Source organism: Centrocercus urophasianus, unplaced genomic scaffold (genome assembly GCF_019232065.1).
Source record: "Centrocercus urophasianus isolate 14NV4802_14NV808 unplaced genomic scaffold, USGS_Curo_1.0 seq_75, whole genome shotgun sequence".
NCBI classification, from domain to species: Eukaryota; Metazoa; Chordata; class Aves; order Galliformes; family Phasianidae; genus Centrocercus; species Centrocercus urophasianus.
Window position 1 is genome coordinate 197940 of NW_024885366.1, and position 19175 is coordinate 217114.

General features: G+C 46.5%; 1 protein-coding gene across 3 annotated transcripts in view; it reads left to right on the top strand.

Annotated features, from left to right (window-relative positions):
• Positions 1-1977: 1977 nt before the first annotated feature.
• DIP2B (disco interacting protein 2 homolog B) overlaps positions 1978-19175 on the top strand; it is a 60860-nt gene continuing 43662 nt past the window's right edge. For 2 of the 3 annotated variants that reach the window (XM_042838272.1, XM_042838275.1), the window contains exon 1: positions 1979-2095. In XM_042838272.1, the coding sequence (XP_042694206.1) occupies positions 2008-2095 (88 nt within the window). In that variant the 5' untranslated portion in view covers positions 1979-2007. Of the gene's footprint in view, positions 2096-19175 lie in introns of all 3 variants that reach the window. The other variant, XM_042838273.1, reaches the window with a different exon arrangement.

A 19175-nucleotide genomic window follows, 5' to 3' on the forward strand; every position in this document is an offset into this window, starting at 1 on the left:
GAAGTGTGCTTCCCCTGTTTCAGTTCTTTTCCAAATGATTGTACATGGAAAAGATCGGGCTGCTCTCTTGCATTTTTGCTGGAGAGCGAAAAGTGGAGTAATTATTTGCATGTGATAGTAAAAAGTGCAAATTTTTTTTTTTCTTTTGATTTCTAAAATTAAGTTAGTTTTATAGCATCTTACATTCCTGCTATATTTGTTTTTAAAAAATAATAATAATAAAAAAAGTTAGCCTGGCACAGTATGATGGTGCAGTTTTAGCAGTAGATCTATAAAAAGAAAAATAAAATAAAAATGTAACCCACTCTATTAACCAGAAGAGAAAGGTGATACTGTGGCAGATCAGTAGCAAATAAGTGACTTAATCGATGCTTTACTGTAGTTCAATAGCTATGGCCTTACTACTTTGTCAATATCAGCTTAATTGTCTTGAAAATGTCTGCTATTTTTACTGTTCCCGGGGGTGTCCGCCTGGGGTGAAATATCTGATATGTACAGATGATATTTTAAATTTGTAAAATGCACCATTGTATTACAGACGATGCAACAGAAATGCACTTCGGGGGGAAATTGCTTCTGATGAGTTTTTTTGTAAATCCTCGATGACTACAGATATGCAATAGAATTGTTGTTTTTTTTTTGTTTCTAATTTTGATATTTCCTTCTGAAACGTAACGATTGTTGCCATTAATCCGAATGATTTCTCATGCTCTTTGTGTGTATATATTACCTATAGTCTGAGCTTCCTTTAGGATGGTACATAGCTTTGGTTTGTTGTATTTTAGTTAGCTCTTCTCTAAGTGCCTTTAGCACAGGCACTGCAAGAGGCTTTTGGAGTCTGTTTTTAATGTACAGTTGGGAGGACTTGAAATGGAGTTAAAGCAACTTATTTCTGAAGAAAAAAAAAAAAAAAAGAATAAAAATCCATCCACAAACTAACCTGTAACAACCTAAAAATTTTATATTTAAGAAACCAGAGGTTTATTTTTATGGAGCTTCAGTTATGGATACAGTTTCCAGAAGATGCAATTTCAGCTATAAACAGACTGTGCGTAAATGGTTTTCTTCTTTTTTTTTTTCTTTTTTTTTCTTTGTTACCCTGATTTTTAGAGGAAACAAAAGATTCAGATAATATAGTGAGCTCCTGTGAGTACGGCCCTCGTGTTCCTCCCGGATGAATCCAGCTTCCCCACAGCATCTCTGAGCTCCTCGTAGGGCAGGGCTTGAGTGAAAGGAGAAAAAAACACCTATCTGGCTTCTATGTCTGTCCTGGTCTATTCCTGTTGTCAAAACTGTCCAAAAAAAACCCCCACAAAATTGTGTCAAGTAGGTTCCATGCTTTAAATGTTCAAATGATGATACTTGTATTTGTATTTGTTTTTGACATTGCCAAGGTGCTATGGGAAATTGAAATAACAGTTATAGAAAAAAAAATAATAAAAAGCTGATTTAAAAGGAAAAAAAAAGTACACACACACAAAAAAAAAACCAAACCACCACTAAACAAAAAAAACAAACAAACAAACAAAAAAAAACAAAAAAAAACCCAACAACGGTCTCTCTCGGCGCTGTCTGTTACGCGCGTGGGGATCTGAGGGGGACAGGGAGGCGGGAAGCGGCGGCTTCGACTGAGGGGCGCAGAGCGGGCGCGGGAAGCGGCGGCCCCCGGTGAGGGGATGGGAAAGAGCGGGAAGGCGCAGCCGCGCCTGAGGGACTCGCGAAGCTCCGCTGTGTGAGGGATGGCGCCTGGCCACCAGGAGGCGCTGCGTGTGCGGGGGGAGGCGGAGGGGCTGCAAAGTGGTGACGCGAGGTTCGCGCGCCGCCCCGCGGTGTGACGCGGCGCTGGGGCGGCGCTGTAGCCAGCATGGCGGAGGTGGCGGCCGCTCCCGCTGCGCCCGCGACCCGCAGCCCCCGGCGCTGAGCCGGAGCCGCGCCGAGCTCGGCGGCCGGGCCCGCCTTTATTCCCCTTCCCTTTCTCCCTATCCCTTACCTTCTCCTACTCCCGCCATGGCCGAGCCGGCGGCCGCGGGTATCTCCTCGTTGCCTCGCGAGGTCCGCGAGCAGCTGGCCGAGCTGGAGCTGGAGCTCTCGGAAGGTGAGCAGCGCCGGGAGCCGCACCGCCCCGCCCCGCCCTCGGGGCGCCGCGACCCGACCTCAGGGCCGGGGGGCTCCTTGTGGGAGGGCTGAGGAGCGGGAGCCGGAGGAGGGCCGGGCCCTGAAGGGGTCCTTTACGTGTGGGGGGGGGAAGACAAGGGAGAAGTGTGTGAGGAGGAGGGCTGGGGGTAGATCTATGTGTGGAGAAAAATAGCTGGGGGTCCTAGGGGGGATGGGGGTCATCTTTGTGCGGGGAAAAAAAGGGGAGCGGGGAGAAGGGGAGCCTTGTAAGGAAACGGGGGCTGTGCGGGCCGCTCTCCTTCCTTGGCCTCAATTCGGCGCCGTGCGGGCCGTGGATGTGGGGTGGGAGGGACTGACAGCAGTGCGGGGGCTCGAAGGGCCCTGGGGTAAAAAGCAGCGTGCAGCCGGATGCGCTTTCAGCCTCTGAGTTCTTTTCCGTAGCTGTTATCAGGGCGACGCGCGCACTTTTTGCTGAGAACAAAACCTACCGAGTTTGTTTCCCGTTCTGCACGGCCGTCTTTGTTTCCTGGAGCTCACGGTGCTGCAGAGCTCTGGGTGTGCATTGCCAGGAGCCCATCGGCGCTCAGCTCGGTGCCACAGCAGTGCCTTATCGGGAGAGACCTCACAGGTGCATTAACCCCCCCCATCGTTAACAAATTGACTGTCACTTTGTCCCAGAATGTACAGAACGTAAAGGAGACTGTTTACAGCTGTAAAGATTTGAATTCCTTCTCCGAGCTTCCCGTGTTGGTATGCAGTGCTCGGTGTATTGCCGGATGGAAAGGCAGTGGTAGTGCTTTTCAACACTGGCTGTTAGTAGTTGGGCTTAGTGCTGCCTGTTGGCTTTTGTGAGTGTGTGTGTGATTTTTTTTTATCCAACTTTTTCCAGATAATGCTTTCTGTAAACATTTAACGAAGGCGATAACCCTAGCTGGTGTTTGGCTTGGGGTAGTCCACGCTAACAAAGAACTGGAGAACATCCTCTTCACTCACTAGAAATAAAATGAGAAGTAATTGTTGGGCTTTGGAAGAATTTGCTGAACGTTTTTAAACGTTTGCTTCTATTTTCTGCAAGTTGTTCCATGTGATACTGAAAGACTTTCATTTTGAGCCGCTGGCATGCAGCACTGCGAGCTGTGCTTGTTAAGGTCCTTTTGGTAGAAGGGTCAGCTGTGACATCACGCTAATCTTTACAAAGCTCCTAACAGCTTCAACTTCCATGCTTTGGAGCGAAGTTTCCTGTGTTATGTAATTCTGTGAACACTAAATCCATTACTGCTTCATGGATTTCATATCCCGGTGTTTTAACGTGCGCATGACGGGTTTCTGTGTGCCAGTCTCTTTTCCTATCAGAAGGCCTCGAGTGCAGCTGATGGTGTTTGGCCCTGAGATAACCGAGGGGACCTGTGAGGCAGCGGGGGGTCAGTGGGGTGATGCCATTTAAAGCACGCCCCGGTTTGAGACTTCAGCATAAGGACTTGAAGGTGAATGCGTGCATTGTGAACTGGGTGTAACTACGGAGCTGTTTATAGTAAACAACATTGAATGGAAGGGTTTTATTAAAAATGGCAGCGGTGCTTGCTGTGTGACTGATTAGCTCTCGCTCAGGTAAGAGCACTTGATCCTTCCCCCCTCCTAACTGCAGCTTCATTTTCTCCGATTGGCTCTTGTGTGCTCCGTGAATGTTTCAGTTGGGGTTTCTATGCCTCTCTTTGGGAACGGGAGAGGACCTGCAGGGACCCAAATTCAGCACCCCTAACACAGGGGCTGGGAGATGGCTGTGCCTCGATGTGTGATCGCACACGGGGAGTGCTGAGCAGCAGTGTGAAGGAGGGCTGCCCTGCAGGTGAGCTGGGAGCACAAATGCTGTGGGCTTCGTGTGCGGCTGTGTCCCTGCTCACCTTCATGGCTTGCGGAATCTGTAACGGTATGGGGGAAAGAGAGTATTAAAATCATATCTGACACTGTGCTTGTGGAAGGTGCTGCAAATAGAATGCGGAGTGGAACAGAAGGGTTGGGTTAGTGTATGCTTAAAGTAGAAATCATCGTTTGCAGTGATCTGCTGTGAGACTTTCTTGGAAGTAACAGCAGTGCCATTCCTGAGGAGCTTGAAGTGTTCCAGCAGCGTAGTGGGACGTGTTGCAGGAAGCAGTAATTCTTTTTCCGTTAACCAAAATTGGTTTCGTTTATTTCTTTCAGTCTTTTGTTGCATGTCCTTATTTGGCCTCAGTGATTGATTTGCATTTAATTCGTTTATTTCTAAATGAGCTGAGGTAGGAGATCAGTGTCTCCTGTAATGTGTTATATCCAAACCTCGAACAGCACATTTTACAGAGAGATTCTTTACAGAAGGGATCAGTGTCATTGCCTCTAATGAGAATGATTAACTGCATGTAAGCAATGAATTAAGTCATGGAGCTACATGGAACCTGGAACCTACTGATTACTCATGCTTTCCTTCTTTTCTTCAGTTTCTTTTTCTTTCTCGTGCTTTTTTTTCATCTGTCAGTAACACCCACATTATGCATCGGTAATGATGGGAAGGGCTGGCTGTGTGCTTGCATCTGCTGCAGCCTTGATGAGGAGAAGCAGGGATACGAACTTTAAAGTGCCCAAACTGTTGATAAGGCTCAAAGAAATGAACGGTTTCACATTTCTCTGAGTGCAGGAGCTCAGTTTTACACCTCTGGGGCTGAGCCACAGCTGTGTGTGATGGTGGCTGTGGGTGCTGCCTAACAGCTTTGCTCTCAGAGCTCGGTGAGCACCTGAGATCCTCCATGTCCAGTCTGAGATGTCGGCCCAGCAGCAGCACTCAGCATGGAGGCGTCCGGGCACTCTGGTGCTTCGGGGACAGTTCTTAAGCATCTCTTCTCATATTAACCTCATTGCAGCTGTGTTAACAGTGCTAAAAACTCTGGTATTGCTGGATTCATAGGTTCTAATTAAACACATTCTGTACATTTGTGTTATGCACTGCGCGGTCTGAGGTGGCTGTGCAGTGAAATCTGTGCCCTTGCTGCAGTGTGGGTGGTGGTGGCACTGGAGCTGCTGCGCTGGAAGTAGGACAGCTTAGTGCTCTCCTGGAGGGCTGGTTTGGCTGCTGGCTTTTGTTTGACTGCAGCTTCTGTCTGTTTTTAAGCAGTAAAGGGATGTGAGCAGAGTGAACTTCAGCTCGTGACATCTGTGAAAGTATGAGGTAAGGGGAGGGGGGAAACCCCGCCTAGTAATAAGGAGGAATTCCTGTGATTGCAGTTCAGGCTCTGAGCACGATTTGCCCTTTCTGGGTTATGTGACAGCGTTATCATATCACCGCTCTTGCTTCACGTACAGAAGGAGGTGGTTTCTGTTGACTTTTCTGGTTAAACATCCATTTGGCTGTCTGGTTTGTGACTCGTGTGGGTGTTTCTGTGAATGGCTCCGCGCACCTGTGTTTGTTCCTTCTCTGCTGATTGTCTCTTAGCGGGGAAGTGAGGCAGAAGGAAGCGTGTGTAAGGACTTCCAGAAGCAGAAGGGATGGTGGCTGGTGTGGAAAACGTGGTATCAGCAGAACAGCTGAAACCCAGGGCTGAAAGCCAGCCAAATAGGATAGAACCTTATTGGAAGAAAACATGTTGACTCAAACAATTGGGTCGAGTTTTTGTTTTGTTTGGCTTGAGAGATTCCTGAGGAATCCTGGTGTTTTTCTCTTCCCTCAAAAGCTGTGCTTTTCACTTTTCATTCTTAGATTGCCAGGCACCCATCAAAGTAGGTGAGGATCTTTTTAATAGATGGAGTAGATGAATTATGGAATCTGAGTAGATTAGGGAAGAACCAAAGAAAGTAATTGGCGGAGGAAGGTCTGCTTACGTGGAGTTTGCTGAGTGGGCAGAGAGGTTTCACTTCAGTTTTCTCCCTATTGTTTAGAAGGGAGCTGTGACTGTAGCAGAGAAAAGGCTGAAGGGAGCTTATGAGCGCAAGCAAGTCAGATCTGATTGTCTTGTAGCTAACAAGACTCACAGGTGGTTTTTGTGCTTTTATGCAGCATTGCAGCCACAAGTCCTGCATTAGGCAAAACTGGTAATGGGAAAGCTTTTATGTTGCTTCTTTAATTTACCTGCAGGACTGACAGCAGATGGGTACCAAATCTGCTGAGAAATCTGTGTATGGCTTTGGCACAGCCTCTCCGCATGCAGCCAACAAAGGTACAGTTCCGAGGCAGTGCTTTGAAATGCAGAAAAATCCTTTTGGAGCACATCGTGAAGAGCTGTTCACACAAATTCAGAGGTGCTCATCCCTGCCTCGTGTGGCTCTGCCAAGATCCCGATAAGAGCCTTCATTTCTAACGATATTGTATTAAGCTTTACGGCAGGGAAAGAAGTGGTGTGAGCGTGATAGCCAGAAGGAAATACAGCTCAAGTCATCGTCAGCAGAGGAGCAGGGTGGCAGAATTGTCCCCAGTCCATGAAACAGAAGGTCCGTGAGGACATCACATTTATACCATGCAGATGGTCAAAGCAGAGTGCTGCGTGATGAATGGTTTGGAGAAAGTGAAACGCTATGGTTGTGACCGGGAACAGGTTATAATGTGCAAGAGAAGTATTTGGAGCATCCAGGTTAGTATAACAAAGAGCAACTAGGAGAGTTTAAGAATGTGCATCTGGTTGCGTTGTCATTCCTATTCTTAGGAAATGAGGTGTGGGTTTGGGGCTATTTTTAAAAGCTGCAGCTCTGACCCTTTGCCTTGGGGAGAGGAGGAAATTAAAGGCTTTAAAGGCACTCCTCCACCTCCTCCCTTGCTTCTCTGAAGCCTTGCTGGAGTTACAACCAGTTTTCCTCAGCTGGGCGGAGGGGACATCTGGTAGCAATGATTCCTGTGTTGCCTTTATGCTGCTTGCTCTTAGCAGTGGTGCTATTTGCAGTTTCAGTTGGATGCTTAGGCTGGAAGTGTTGATCAGAGCTGTTAGCCTGACAGAGCTGCAGTAAAGCTCTCTCTGGTGTTTTCTTGTGGTTCGTAGAGCTTCAGCTTCCTATTTTAAATTCTGTAGCATGAAACATTAAGGGCTAGATGTGATGGATGGCAGCAGAGCTGTGTGCAGCCGGGTTGCAGGTCTGGCAGGCGTGCATCTGCCTGGAAAGCACTTGGAGCTCCATGGAGAGGTGGGCGTGCAAAGGACCCCGTGTGTTTGTAGTTCATTGGTGCTGTGTCAGAAGGGGTGATGGGTTCCTTCCGGATTCCCTCTCTCTAATTAGTTTTTGTCATGAAGCTTTCTATTCATTGGATTTATCATGTTTATTCAGTGGCAAGTTTCTGAAGCCAAAGAGTGAACTAATGGTGAGACATCCCAGAGGTGCAAGCAGAAGCGGAATACTTTCCTGTTTTGATTTGCCTCAAATATAATGTGCTGATAATTTCTTCACATGGTTTTCTTGAAGCTGCTTGCCTCGAAGTTACAAGAGGCATTTCCTGATCTCAGTGCTCTGCTCAGCTCCTTTTGGGACACTGTTGAGTGGTGGAACTGAAGCGTTCTTCTGTTAACGTTGGTTCAATCTGACATTCTTCTTAGACCTTATGAAGTCGGGGAGAGTCATCAGCGTGCCTCATTCTATTAATTAGAATGGAAGATTGTTAAATTTGCACCACGTGTGAGGGAAATGGTGATTTATGGCTAACGGCTGCTGTGCGGGCGGCCGCCTTCCATCTGCTACACAAATTTTCCCATTACATTTTGATGACGAGTCTTGGGCAAAGCCTCACACCTGTATTCCTCACTCTGAGTAACACTCTCCACTGCTGCTTTTTCTTCCTGCCTGCATTATTTTCTTGAGCAAAACACCCGTTTCTATCAGCATGCACTTTTTTCCTTCAAACTTCAAAGCTGAATGTGTCTGCAGCACACCTGAGTGTGCACACACAGGTTATGTTTGTACCAAAGACAGTCGATGGAAGAGTGCCTTGTGCTTTAGGCTCTAGCGAATGAACACCTTGTTTTATTTAGCGTAACTTCTGAGAGCAAAGAAAAGGCTTGCTTAAAGTTTTAGAACTTTTCTGCCAACATCAACTTTTTCTAATTCTTCTGAGCTTGAGAAGTGCTGATACGAACTGTGTGAATTCCTTGGGGGTGGGAGCCCACGGTGCCTGCAGGGCACGCGCTGCGTTTGGGAGCCTGGGATGTGAGTTACTGCTGCAGTGATCAGCAGCTGAGCCGCTCAGAATTGTTCCCCAGCAGTCAGACAACCTGCGTCCAGCAGCTCCGTGTCCCTGGGGAGCAGCAGCAACCAAGAGAGTTGCATCCCAGCCTGATAAAATTAGGTCTTCTGTAATCTCTCTCAGGGCAGCCGGATGGCTGGTTGCCTTCAAAAACATATGTTTGAATGCAGGAGTAATGCATTCCATTTCGGATGGCTGTAGCCGTGGGAGCTGGGTGACTTAGTGGATGAAGTGCTCCCATTTTGCCTCTGGGATCAGGACTGATGTCAGACATCAGGTCTAAAGTGCAGCACTGGAAAAGGATTGTTTGGGATGCTTTTCCTCTCCTTTGCCACTGTACCTTAGTCATAAAGGATGTGGAGAACAAAATTGTCCTGCTGTTGGAAATGAAGCACGTATTGCAAAGAGGACTTAGCTACAATCTAGAAATACACACACTCATTGTGCATTAAGAGTATGTACTTTGGAATAGCAGTGCTTTTGTTCCTCTCATGTAAGTCTATAACACATTTCTCTGAGCAGCAAAGGGGAAAGAAGTGTTGGCTGTGCCTCGTCCCTGCGCCTCCTGGCAGCTCCTGCGCTGAGGGAAGGCAGCACTGCCATTGCAGCCATGCAGCTCTAATGCAGGCGCTGCTGGGAATTGATGGATCCCATCATACTCCACTGTCTGTTGCTGAATTTCATTAAAGGAAATGTTTTTCTGCTATGAATTTTCCCTGTGCTCAGTAGCTGCAGTGCCAGGAGGATGGCTGGTGCTGTACAGATGGCAGCAAGCTGTGGCTCCAGGTTCCTGGGAAAGGTAGGGTTGGGTGAGGCTGTGTTAAGGAAACTTTTGTGTTGCTGCTGTCTCACCTGTGCTACCTTCAGTGCATCAGCTTTTCATTTAGAGTGCTGACTGATGTTTGTAATGAGGAACCTTTTCAAATGTGAAGCACCTTTTCTGGAAATTCTGTAACCTCCTGGCTGAGAACAGTGATGAATGCACATATGTCACTGTGGGGTTCCTGATAACAGTGTTTTCCTTGCCCCCCTGTCGTCACGTCTTCATCGTCACCTTTCCCTGTAATTACCCACTGGGAGCTGTACGTGCTTCTGGAAGCAGCGATCACACAGATATGCTGCCCAGCCAAAAAAAACCCTGGGGGAGGGGAAGAGGCTTTGAAGTTTTCTGGTCACTTTCTAGAAAGAGCAATGAGCAAAGCAGAATGGTTGTAGAGGTCACTCTTTGCTTTTCTGAGAAGGTGAGATGTGTCCCTTAGAGCTCCATGCTGAGCAGCTGAGCTCCTGCCACGCCATGCACCATCAGTGGGCAGGAGCAGGGAGCAGCAGCGCTCCTCCCAGGAGCTGGCAGTGACACGGCACATTCCAGGCACTGCTTATTCACCCTGTGCTGGAGAGAGCAGCATCAGGTGATCGGAGATAAGAGTGCCTCGATCCTCCCTGCTTCTGGTGGAGGAATAAACAGAGCTTCCATCTTCCGTTTGTGCCTTTGGATGGAGAGGGCTGCTGCTGGGAGAATTGCTTCACCAGGTTCCTTCCTGTGTGTGCTGTGCAGTGCCCTCACCCCACAGCCACATCTCCCTCTGGCAGCAGGATTGGATCCCATCTCATCGTGTTCCCTTCTCTGCCACCAACAGCCCGAAGTCTCAGCTGTGTGCTTTGTGGAGCTGTGAGCTGCAGGGGATAATTGATAAAGCTTTTAAGAATGTGTGTTTCCTTTTCTAAAAAGAGGAAGTTGAGCCATTTATTTCATTCATGTGTGCAGCGAAATGTTGGTTGTAAACCAAATTTATGAATTATTTTCGTAAGGTTATTAAAATTTTACTGGCAATCCTGAAGAAGACACTGGACAGCACGAAGTGAAGGTGTGGTGTTAGCAAAAAGTGGATCTCAGAGCGCTCATGTCAATGGTTTGGGGTTTTTTTCAGACTGAGACCTGTGTTTATTCTTAGGACAGAAACTTTAAGTGATCCCTTGTGGATTAAAAAAAAAAAAAAAAAAAAAAAGGCAAACAATTCTTATTGTAATTAGAATAAAAACCTCCACGCTTACACAATGTGGGATTGGAAATCGCTCCGGTGAAAAGGGGGAAGTGTTGTTTTCAGTTTGCAGGCAGGAAGCCGGGATGCACAGAGCAGAGCTCAGCAGCAGAGCAGCCCCAGCTTTGTGCAGCCTGATGGCTGGCCAGGGAAGAGCTGGAAAGATGCAGCCTGGTAAGAGCTGTGTGTCTGCACAGAGTGTCCCTCTGCACTCAGGTAGTGTCAAATTTAGTGCTGGCCGTGGCGGTGGTTTGGGCTGAGCTGACTGGTACAGTCTGTATCTGTGGAATTGCCCCTCTCTGCTTTAAGTTCTTGAATCCCTCTTGAAAGTTTCCCGAATGAAAAAAAGTATGTATTTATATCCTGTTTTTGTAGCAGAAAAGTCAATAATTGAGTCCAAAAGCAGGAGAATCGCGGGTGAAGAAAAAGCAAATGAGTCAGATATAAATAATCCTATTATGTCTTGGCTGCTGCCACACCTAGAAACCTTGAACAAACACTGCTGTTCTGCCTGGCCATTCCTGCGTTTGATACACTTTACTTGTTAAGTCCTGTTTAAAATTGCAGCATCTAAAAATGGCGTAAGGCTGCTCACCAGGAGTGTGAAATACTTAAGAAAGTTGCTTTGGTCACTTTGAGCACAGACAGAGACGGCTGAGCACAGCAAGTTCGCTGTCGTTGTTCCCCCAAATCCGGAAGATCCAGAATCTCAGAAGTGCTCTGTTGCTGTCGAGGGCTCTCAGAGCAGTTCTTCTGTTGCTGTAGGCCTTTGGAAAGAAAAAAACACCAGCAGCAAACAGGAAGATGTAATTCCCCTTTGGCTTTTGTGTATCCAAAGGTTATTCCCTGTGTGGAGTCTCAGTAAAGCGCTTTTGGTACATCTCGTGGGAGCATGGGAGGTGTAAAGAGAGATGTTTGGATCTAGCAGAGTCATATTTGATGTATTGTGGTTACTGCCGTGTGTCTTCCAAAGTGATTACTGACTTAATAGCTCATATCCTTCGAGCTTCCATAGTGGATAAGTTGATTTTAAAGAAATCTGAATGAAAATTAAGAAAGCTGAACCCTTTCTCCTCAGCTCACATTCTGATCCTGCTGTTGCAGCTCCTTCCAGGGCCCGAAGCCCTGTCTGCCAAGGGTGGCTGTCACCACTTCCAGGGCTTTTTAAGGGAGGTTAGGGTTGGGTTGTTGGTTCTTGTCCAGACATGTACTGCTCACATTGTTCTTTTGTACTGACTGCTGTCCTCTGGGTTTGTAAGGGGCTGTGAAACATCCAACAGCCCAAAGGAGTTGTCCAGATTTGTCACATATGTGCTTACCTGCAGTAATCTTTGTCAGTTTATCAGTGCTACACTGTGATAGCTCACGATATTCAGCCCAGGTATTTCCCTGGAGTGAAAAGGTAATTTCTTGTTTTAAACTTGAGGAAGAAAGCCACATGGAAACAAAGGTTCGTGTCCTGACAGCTCTTCAGGGCTTTGGTCACAGGGGCTCCCTCTTCTCCAGTGACAGAGGCAATGCTTTTCTTTCCATGTTCTATGGACTGAAATGCATGCAGCAAAGGCTTGGGGGAGGGGAGCAGCAAGTAAGGCAGAGGGTGGTGGTCAGAATGTGCTGAAGGAGCAGAAATCATGGAATCATAGAATGGCATGGGATGGGAGAGACCTCAGAGATCATCCAGCTCCAACCACAAGTCGGCTTCCAACTAGGAATCTTTGGATCTGCTTCAAACAATCCCTTCCAAATAATGGAAGCATTCCAGTGCCACGCAAGATGCCGTAGCTTGGCCTGTTCTCTTAGGAGAATTATTGTATTTCTATTCTTTTCCTTAACACCCCAGAACAGCTTCCTGTGAACTGTAAAATGGTGTGAAAGGGACGCAGACATCGCGCAGCACTGCAGGCTGTGCTCCTCTTCCAGCCAGGACAGAAATATTTGGGCAGGAGGATAAAAGCGAAGGCTTGGCATGGGGAACTGGGGAAGGAGTAAGTAGTCTGCTGTTAGAAGTGAGTTTGGCTGCAGGTTATGGCAGCAGCTCGGGGTGTGCTTGCTGCTTTGTGCCGCTCTTACCATGCGGTGATGGCCTCGGTCGTGTGGGTCCAGCCGTGGGAGCTGACAGCCTCAAAAAATGAGTAGTATTCCTTTTGAATATTTGACATTGGAGAGAACAGCCTGCAGAGCAGTCCAAGAGAGAAGAACGAAAGGAACTAGTGAAGCAGAGAGATTTGGGCAACGTAAGACTGCTTTTTCTGCAGTTCTGCTTTCGAGAACAGCTATTTTAGAGTAGCTTCCATTTTCTGTGGGTGAAGTGTGACGAAAAGTCTCCAAAAGTTATTGTTGCACTGGGGCAAGCCTGCAGTTGTTGGGTTGTTTCCATGTTTTGAAGGGATTGTTTGAAGCTGTTTCATGGAATCCCAGCTGAAAGGTAGATTTCTGCTCCTTCAGCACATTCTGCCCCAAGCAATTGCAGACAGCATCTCTCTCCTTGACTCACTAAACCAGTTGATGCTTGAGCTTTGAACATACCGTCTGCTGTTTAAGTGTTACATGCTGTTAGATACGCAAACGAAAGGGACTGTGCTGGTTGTTCCAGGGAGTTAGCTCATGGAGGGGAAAAGCTGACTTGGGTTTCCTGTGATATCCTTTACCTCTGATTGTCTGAATTCAGAGCCGTCCTACGTTTATCTGTGGATGGAGGCATATGCGAAAAGGAAGAAGGCAGCTAAGCTAGGGCAGCTTGCCCATTGCTTAAAGCCTTTGTTAGAGACCAAAGGAAACCTGCTCCCATTTAGGCACTAGTACAGCCCCAGGGGCTTTCTTGGCCTCATATGTAAAGAAGATGAAGGCAGCCGCATGGAAATGATTGCACACTTTTGCATGGCAGTCTACATTAGCTTTTTGGACCCTGGTTGTTGTTTGAATGCTAGGATCTCATGCTTAATTCTCAGAGTTTTCATCCAGTGGGTCTGTCAGTGCAGCACTGAACCCTTCTGATGAAACTGAGCCGTGAGGGAAGGATCTTCTGAGCAAAAGCACTGGCGGAACTGGTCTGCTATTGAACTGCCCTGAGCCTGGCTGCAATTGTGTCCTGGTCACAGGGATGGGGATGCCTGCAGTGGGCAGGGCTGCTGTGTGCCTCTGGTGGCTGCTTTCTCCTGGTGACAAATTCCTACTTCTTGATTTGCTATGTCCTGAAAAAAAAAAAGAAGGGGGAAAGAGAGAGATAAAAACTCCGCTCTCAAAATAAACTTCGATTTTAAGCAGTGAAACTAAGCAAATTAGAAAGGGACACACTTTGAAATCCGCATTGCTCCGCTGTTTCCCTTTTCTCTGCGTGGAAGGAAGGTTTTAGTGTCATGTGTAGCTGTTCCAGCAGTCACATCGCATCACTGCTCCGCTGCACTGCAGGAGCTGAGGTTGGCTCCTGCAAGCTGCGTTTCTAGGCTGACTCTTCTCCCTTTTCAAGCTTTCAGCATGAAGTATTCAGTGGTATCTGCTCACAGAACAGTCGGTACGGGCGGCGTGCTGCAGTGAAGGTATCATGTTGTGAGCACAGCCTCTGTGGTCAGTAACTGAGCATTGACCTCCAACTCCAGGAGTTGTGTTGCATCGTCCTGTGCAGAATTAGGGCAACAGGGAATTTCTGGGCAGAGTGTCTGAAGTACTGCTGTCTGCAAGGGCTTTTTTTGGGTACTGCAGATTGGCTGAGACAGCCAGCATGGTGTTTGTGGGAGCATCTAAGGCAAGGAACTGATTTTGTTTGTGTTTTATCTGCTGTACTGGTTTGTGCTTCTAGAATGCCAAATACTTAAGAAAAAAATATCCTCTTGCGTAAGGCATAATGAAGGGAAGTGATTGCTTTATTTCCCAAATATCATTATTTTTCTTTTACAGATTTTACTTATATAAACTTATGGAGCCAGCAGGCCGGTCTTACTGAACAAATTGGAGGGCAGCAATCCAAAACTGTTCCAAATGCCTGTTGTCTACGTTCCTCCTTTTTCAGAGGTTTTGCTTCATTGCAGACTTTCTCCTTGGACCTCAGTTTCTTTCCAGGCAGATTGTCTTGCCTTAAATTCCTGCTGTCAGCACGGCCTCAGCCCTTCCCGCTCCCACCTCCAAACTGTGGAATAGTCAGTGGTGCTTCAGACTGCTATTAAAACAGCCATTATGTTTGCAGTTGAAAGCAAGGCCTGCTGCAAATGTAGTGTTTTATCAAAAAGGTACAAGTGTCTTCCTGTTAACATTATTACATTGACAGACCGGTTTGATAAACATTTTAGTGCTCTTTGAAATGGCTGATACCTGGTGATTACGGCTCCATTAGGTGTAGTAAGAGATGGTTAATGCAAGTACTTTTTATGTTGTCATCAATTGCAGAAAAACTAAAGTGCAAGTGTTAGATTCTGATCTCTTCGAGCGTAAGGCTGGGAGTGAACATGAGCAGTGGTGGAGGATCTCACCAAGCTGCTGCTCAGAATTGTGCAGAGTAGGCTGGAAAGGGATAATGAGTCACACTGGAACACGGACACTGGGGTGAATTGTATGCCAGTGCAGCAGGGCCGCAATTGGGATGGTCCTCAGATGGGCAGACTGCAGTGCTGTGTAAAACTGCCAGGTCTGAGAATGGGGAGGGCTCCCGCAGTTACGAAGTTAGAGGGAGAGGCCTGGAAAGTCCCTGCCTTTCAGCCAGCCAGAGTAGAGGTGGAATTGGGCCACGGCCATCAGATAACCGTGCCGAGGTCGTGCTGTGGAGCTGAACCAGCAGCTTTGCCAAACATCTGCAGTTTTGCCCTGTGTACCCGCGTGCAGTTCTACCTTCCATCAGGTGTTTTTAAATGGGGATCAGAGACCTCTGTGTCCTTGCTAAGATAAGAATTGCAGAGGGTGTTAAATTAGACTTGCTTTTTTCTGGCACTAAACTTAATTTAGTCCAGTTTCTTTCGTTTGTTTGCTTTCTAGACACCTTAGGGTTGTATGTTCTTAAATATCTTTATACCCCTACCTAGGGAGTTAGCCCTGCAGGCTTTCTTCCTGTGAAAACTGGAGCTCACACTTCGAGGTTTCAGTTTTAGATGAGTAACTTGGAGGGCTTTCACGTTTCACATAGTAAGAAAACCAGGCTAATACTGTTAGAATGAAAGCTAGTGGTAAACAAAGGGTTCTGTTCATTACTTAAAGTGGTGCTTCTGACTTAAGGGAGATTGGCTGTTGCTGAGGGAAACTGCACAATCACCCTGCATTACATGTGTTGCAGAATGAAAAATTAAAATACAGTCTGTCATTAAAATGAAGTAATTGATGTCATCACTCCATTAGATTTTTTGGGAGCTTTTGGCAAGTTGCTCCAGGTTGCTATTAACACCTGATCAGCCCGCATCCTTAAAGCAGAGGGAACAGGAGAGAGCTCCCTGTGTAGCTGAAAGACACAAAGGAGCATCTCAAGGAAATGCCCAGCGGGGGCAGCAGGGCTGCCAGAGGAGCTCTTCATGGAAATGTCTTTCCTGAGGTTAGTGAGACCAAGTCAAAGCAACAGTTTGAAATCAAGCTGAATCCATTTCTGTTAATGCATTTCCCTCTTGAGGTGCGTGGCTTGGAGATGACTGAATGTGATTAAGCATCAAAAGTGGAATTTGGGAGGGAAGGGTTCTGACTTTATCTTCAACATGGCAAACAGACCCATAAGGTCAACCCGGTACTGATAACCGTTCAGCTCTGCTTTTCATTAACTGACATAACAATTAGCTGCTGTTAGTCCTCAGTGCTCTGCTTGGTGCTTTGTCAGGCAGCTCTCAGTTATCAACATGTACAGCTGTAGCTTGTTTTTTTGGTGTTTTGTTTTGTTTTTTTTTTAGTCCATAATCCCATCTAGCATGTTTTAAATAAAATTTGGGAAAAAAGAAGTGCATCCCTGTTTGCAAGAAACCTTTCATCTCTAGCTCTGGGCTCTGCAGAACTGGAGTGGTGAGGAGCCTTGTGTTTTTGTGCTGCTTCATCCCTTTCAGAATATTAATATTTAATTTAAGGCTTTTTAAAGCTTTTAGCAGATTTAGGCTTTCTTCCCTGTGGTGGTTGTATGTGAGGACAACTTGAGAGAGCGCTCTGATGAACTTACAATATGGAATGTGGTTTTATTCATTTCGATTTATGACTCGAAAAAAAGTTTCAAGAAGTTTGTCCTGTTCTGTAAGTAGCTCTGCCATAAGCAGCCACAGAACAGATCCGGCACTTCTCCCTTCCCTGCAGCTCGAGCCCAGCCAAGCAGGTACTGCTCACATCCCAGCCATAACTCCTCCGTGCCATGAGGGCTGATCTGCAATGGCTCTGCAAGAGAAAACCACAGGTGAGCAACAGTCCCTGTGCAGTGTGGTGCCTTCCCAGCAGCTCTGCATTCAAATTGAGCCTGCATTGCTTTCATGAAAGCAGGCTGTGTTCGGTGACAAGGAAGCACTTGGCTTTTGCTGAGATGCACTTATTTACACATTTTTTACCCAGCATTTTAGTGATACATTTTGCTTGTGGACAGACTGAACCTCGTTAGCACAAATACTCTATGACATTTCTACCTGTTCTTAGAAATTGACTTTTGTCTTTCAAATTCAAGATATTTTCTTCACATGAGGAGCACAGGATGTGAGAGCAGCGCTCGTTTGGGTTGGTTTCCTTTTGGGGCAGGAGACGATTTGTCCTGGGAAACACTTGGAAGCAGTTTAGAGATTGATCTTTATTATTTTTCCCCACTCTTTGCAGCTACCTGTGGTACAGAAGCTCGTGGTGGTTTTTGCATTGTGCTCATTAAGTTCTTCATCAGAGCTGCAGAGGGCTTTGTGCATTAGAGCTGACAGCACCCAGAGCCATGACTGAGCCCCACTCTGAGCATCCCACAATCTGCTGCTGGTGGTTCAGGCTGCAAACAACGAAGGGAAAGCAGTCAGCATTCTGGTTTCTGCAGAGCATGCTTTTGTTTACCAGCTCATGTTTCTTCCCAGTTGGCTGGATCAGTGGATCTGTTGTTCAAAGTATTTGTTTATAGCTAGAGCTGTCCTTTGATTCTTTAACACCGAATTTACTAACAGGAGCTTTAATTTACCTACCGAAAGCTGTGTCATTTCCAGGAGAATGTGTTTGTTTTTCTTCCCATTTTATTACAAATAAATCTCAATGAGTGTATTTCCACTGTATCAAATGTCTGGCCTTCGTGGGAAGAGGGTGCAGGAGCATCAGAGCAGTTTGGAGGGCAGTTGTGTTGAGGTGTTTGCTTATCCAGCCAAGCAGTGTTGCCTTTCTGCTGTGATGCACTGGGTGCCAGGTGTAAAACACGCTTCCCTTTCCATTGATATTCAGCTCCTGTGTGTAGTTCAAGGCCGACTCATTAATATTACAAGTGTCACATATATTGTGTTGGGGCCGGTCCCTGTTCTTTGCAGTCCCCTAAAGTGGAGGCCGTGCAGTTGGAAGCTGCCCAATTTGCTCTTTGCTCGGTGAGATGATTGCGTGCTGGTGAGTCTCGTGGTGATAGCTTTGCTCCTCCAGCAGGAAGGTCGTGGATCCTCCCCAATGCTGCTGTGAGAAGCGTCCCTTCCCGAGAGGAGCTGAGTGCTGCCAGTCCTGACTCTGCCTTCTGAGGAGCTCTGGTGGCGTAGGTAGAGCCGGGAGGAATTCAGATGAGATGTTTTCTCAGCCTCGCTATGGGGCTGCTGGGGAGGCTTTAATTATTTGTTGTGCGAACAAAGCAGTGATTGTCCAAAGCTCTGTGTTATCCTCTGTTCCTTGTTTGATGGAGTGCCTCTATTCCCTGCTCACTGAGAACCTCACACAAGGTGGTTTGGAGTCATTTGTTTTGTGATTACTTCGTTGTCATCTCCTTTATTTTTCACTAATGAGAAATCAGCAAGCTGGAAGTTTTCTCCTGTGAATTTTCCTTACATGAGTGTTTGGTTGGAAACTGCAGTCTCAGGAATGACTTTTTAATGAGGCCACAGTGACACATTTGGTGATAAACACATAGTATTTGGGAATATAAATACAGGAATTCTTTACAGTAAAATAATTTTCTATCAAAAATTTTGTCTAAAACCACGTCAGTGACTGCAGTATCTTTTCTGCGTGCTCTTTCATTCATTTTGTTTGTGTTCCTTTCCTTTTTTGGCAAGTTGCTGACTGCATGCTCTCAAATAATCTTACTGATTTCTCCATACTTCCTTCCCTCTGTAAGAAAGACATTTGAGAATTCAGTTTATTGAAATTGGAAAAGGAGATGCTGCACCCTTAAAGAGGCCCCGGCAGGGAAATGTGCTGTGAGCAGGGATTGTGATTCTGAAGATAGCTTGTTGAATGGGATCTTCCTTGCTTCTAAGCCTGTTTGTTTAGGTTCAGGGTCCACTGGTGTTGCAGAAAGAGTATTTGCCTTCAGTTTTGTGAAAATACACTGTGACAGCGGTGTCGTTCTGGTGCAAGGCATGAAAAACACAGCCGGTGTGCTCCTGTCATTTTGGAGCAACAGAAATACATGTTGTAATTGGTCTGAGTGTTGCAGCATCCTGCATTACAAGGCCAGCAAATTGAGCTGGGCTATTCCTTCCCTTACGATAATAACGTTTGGTTTTTTTCTACTTGGGTATTTTGTACCAAAAATTGAATGCAGTTTTTATTTGTGTGCAGAATCAGACAGGAGCAATCGGTATGCTGGGAGCACTGCTTAATTCCCATTGAAGTATTTACATTCAGCAGCATTGCTATAAAACTTCTGGAGGTTCTCAGCTCCTGGGCTGAGCCGGAGCGTGCTGCGTGTGCTGTGTGCTGTGTGCTGTGTGCTGTGTGCTGTGTGCTGTGTG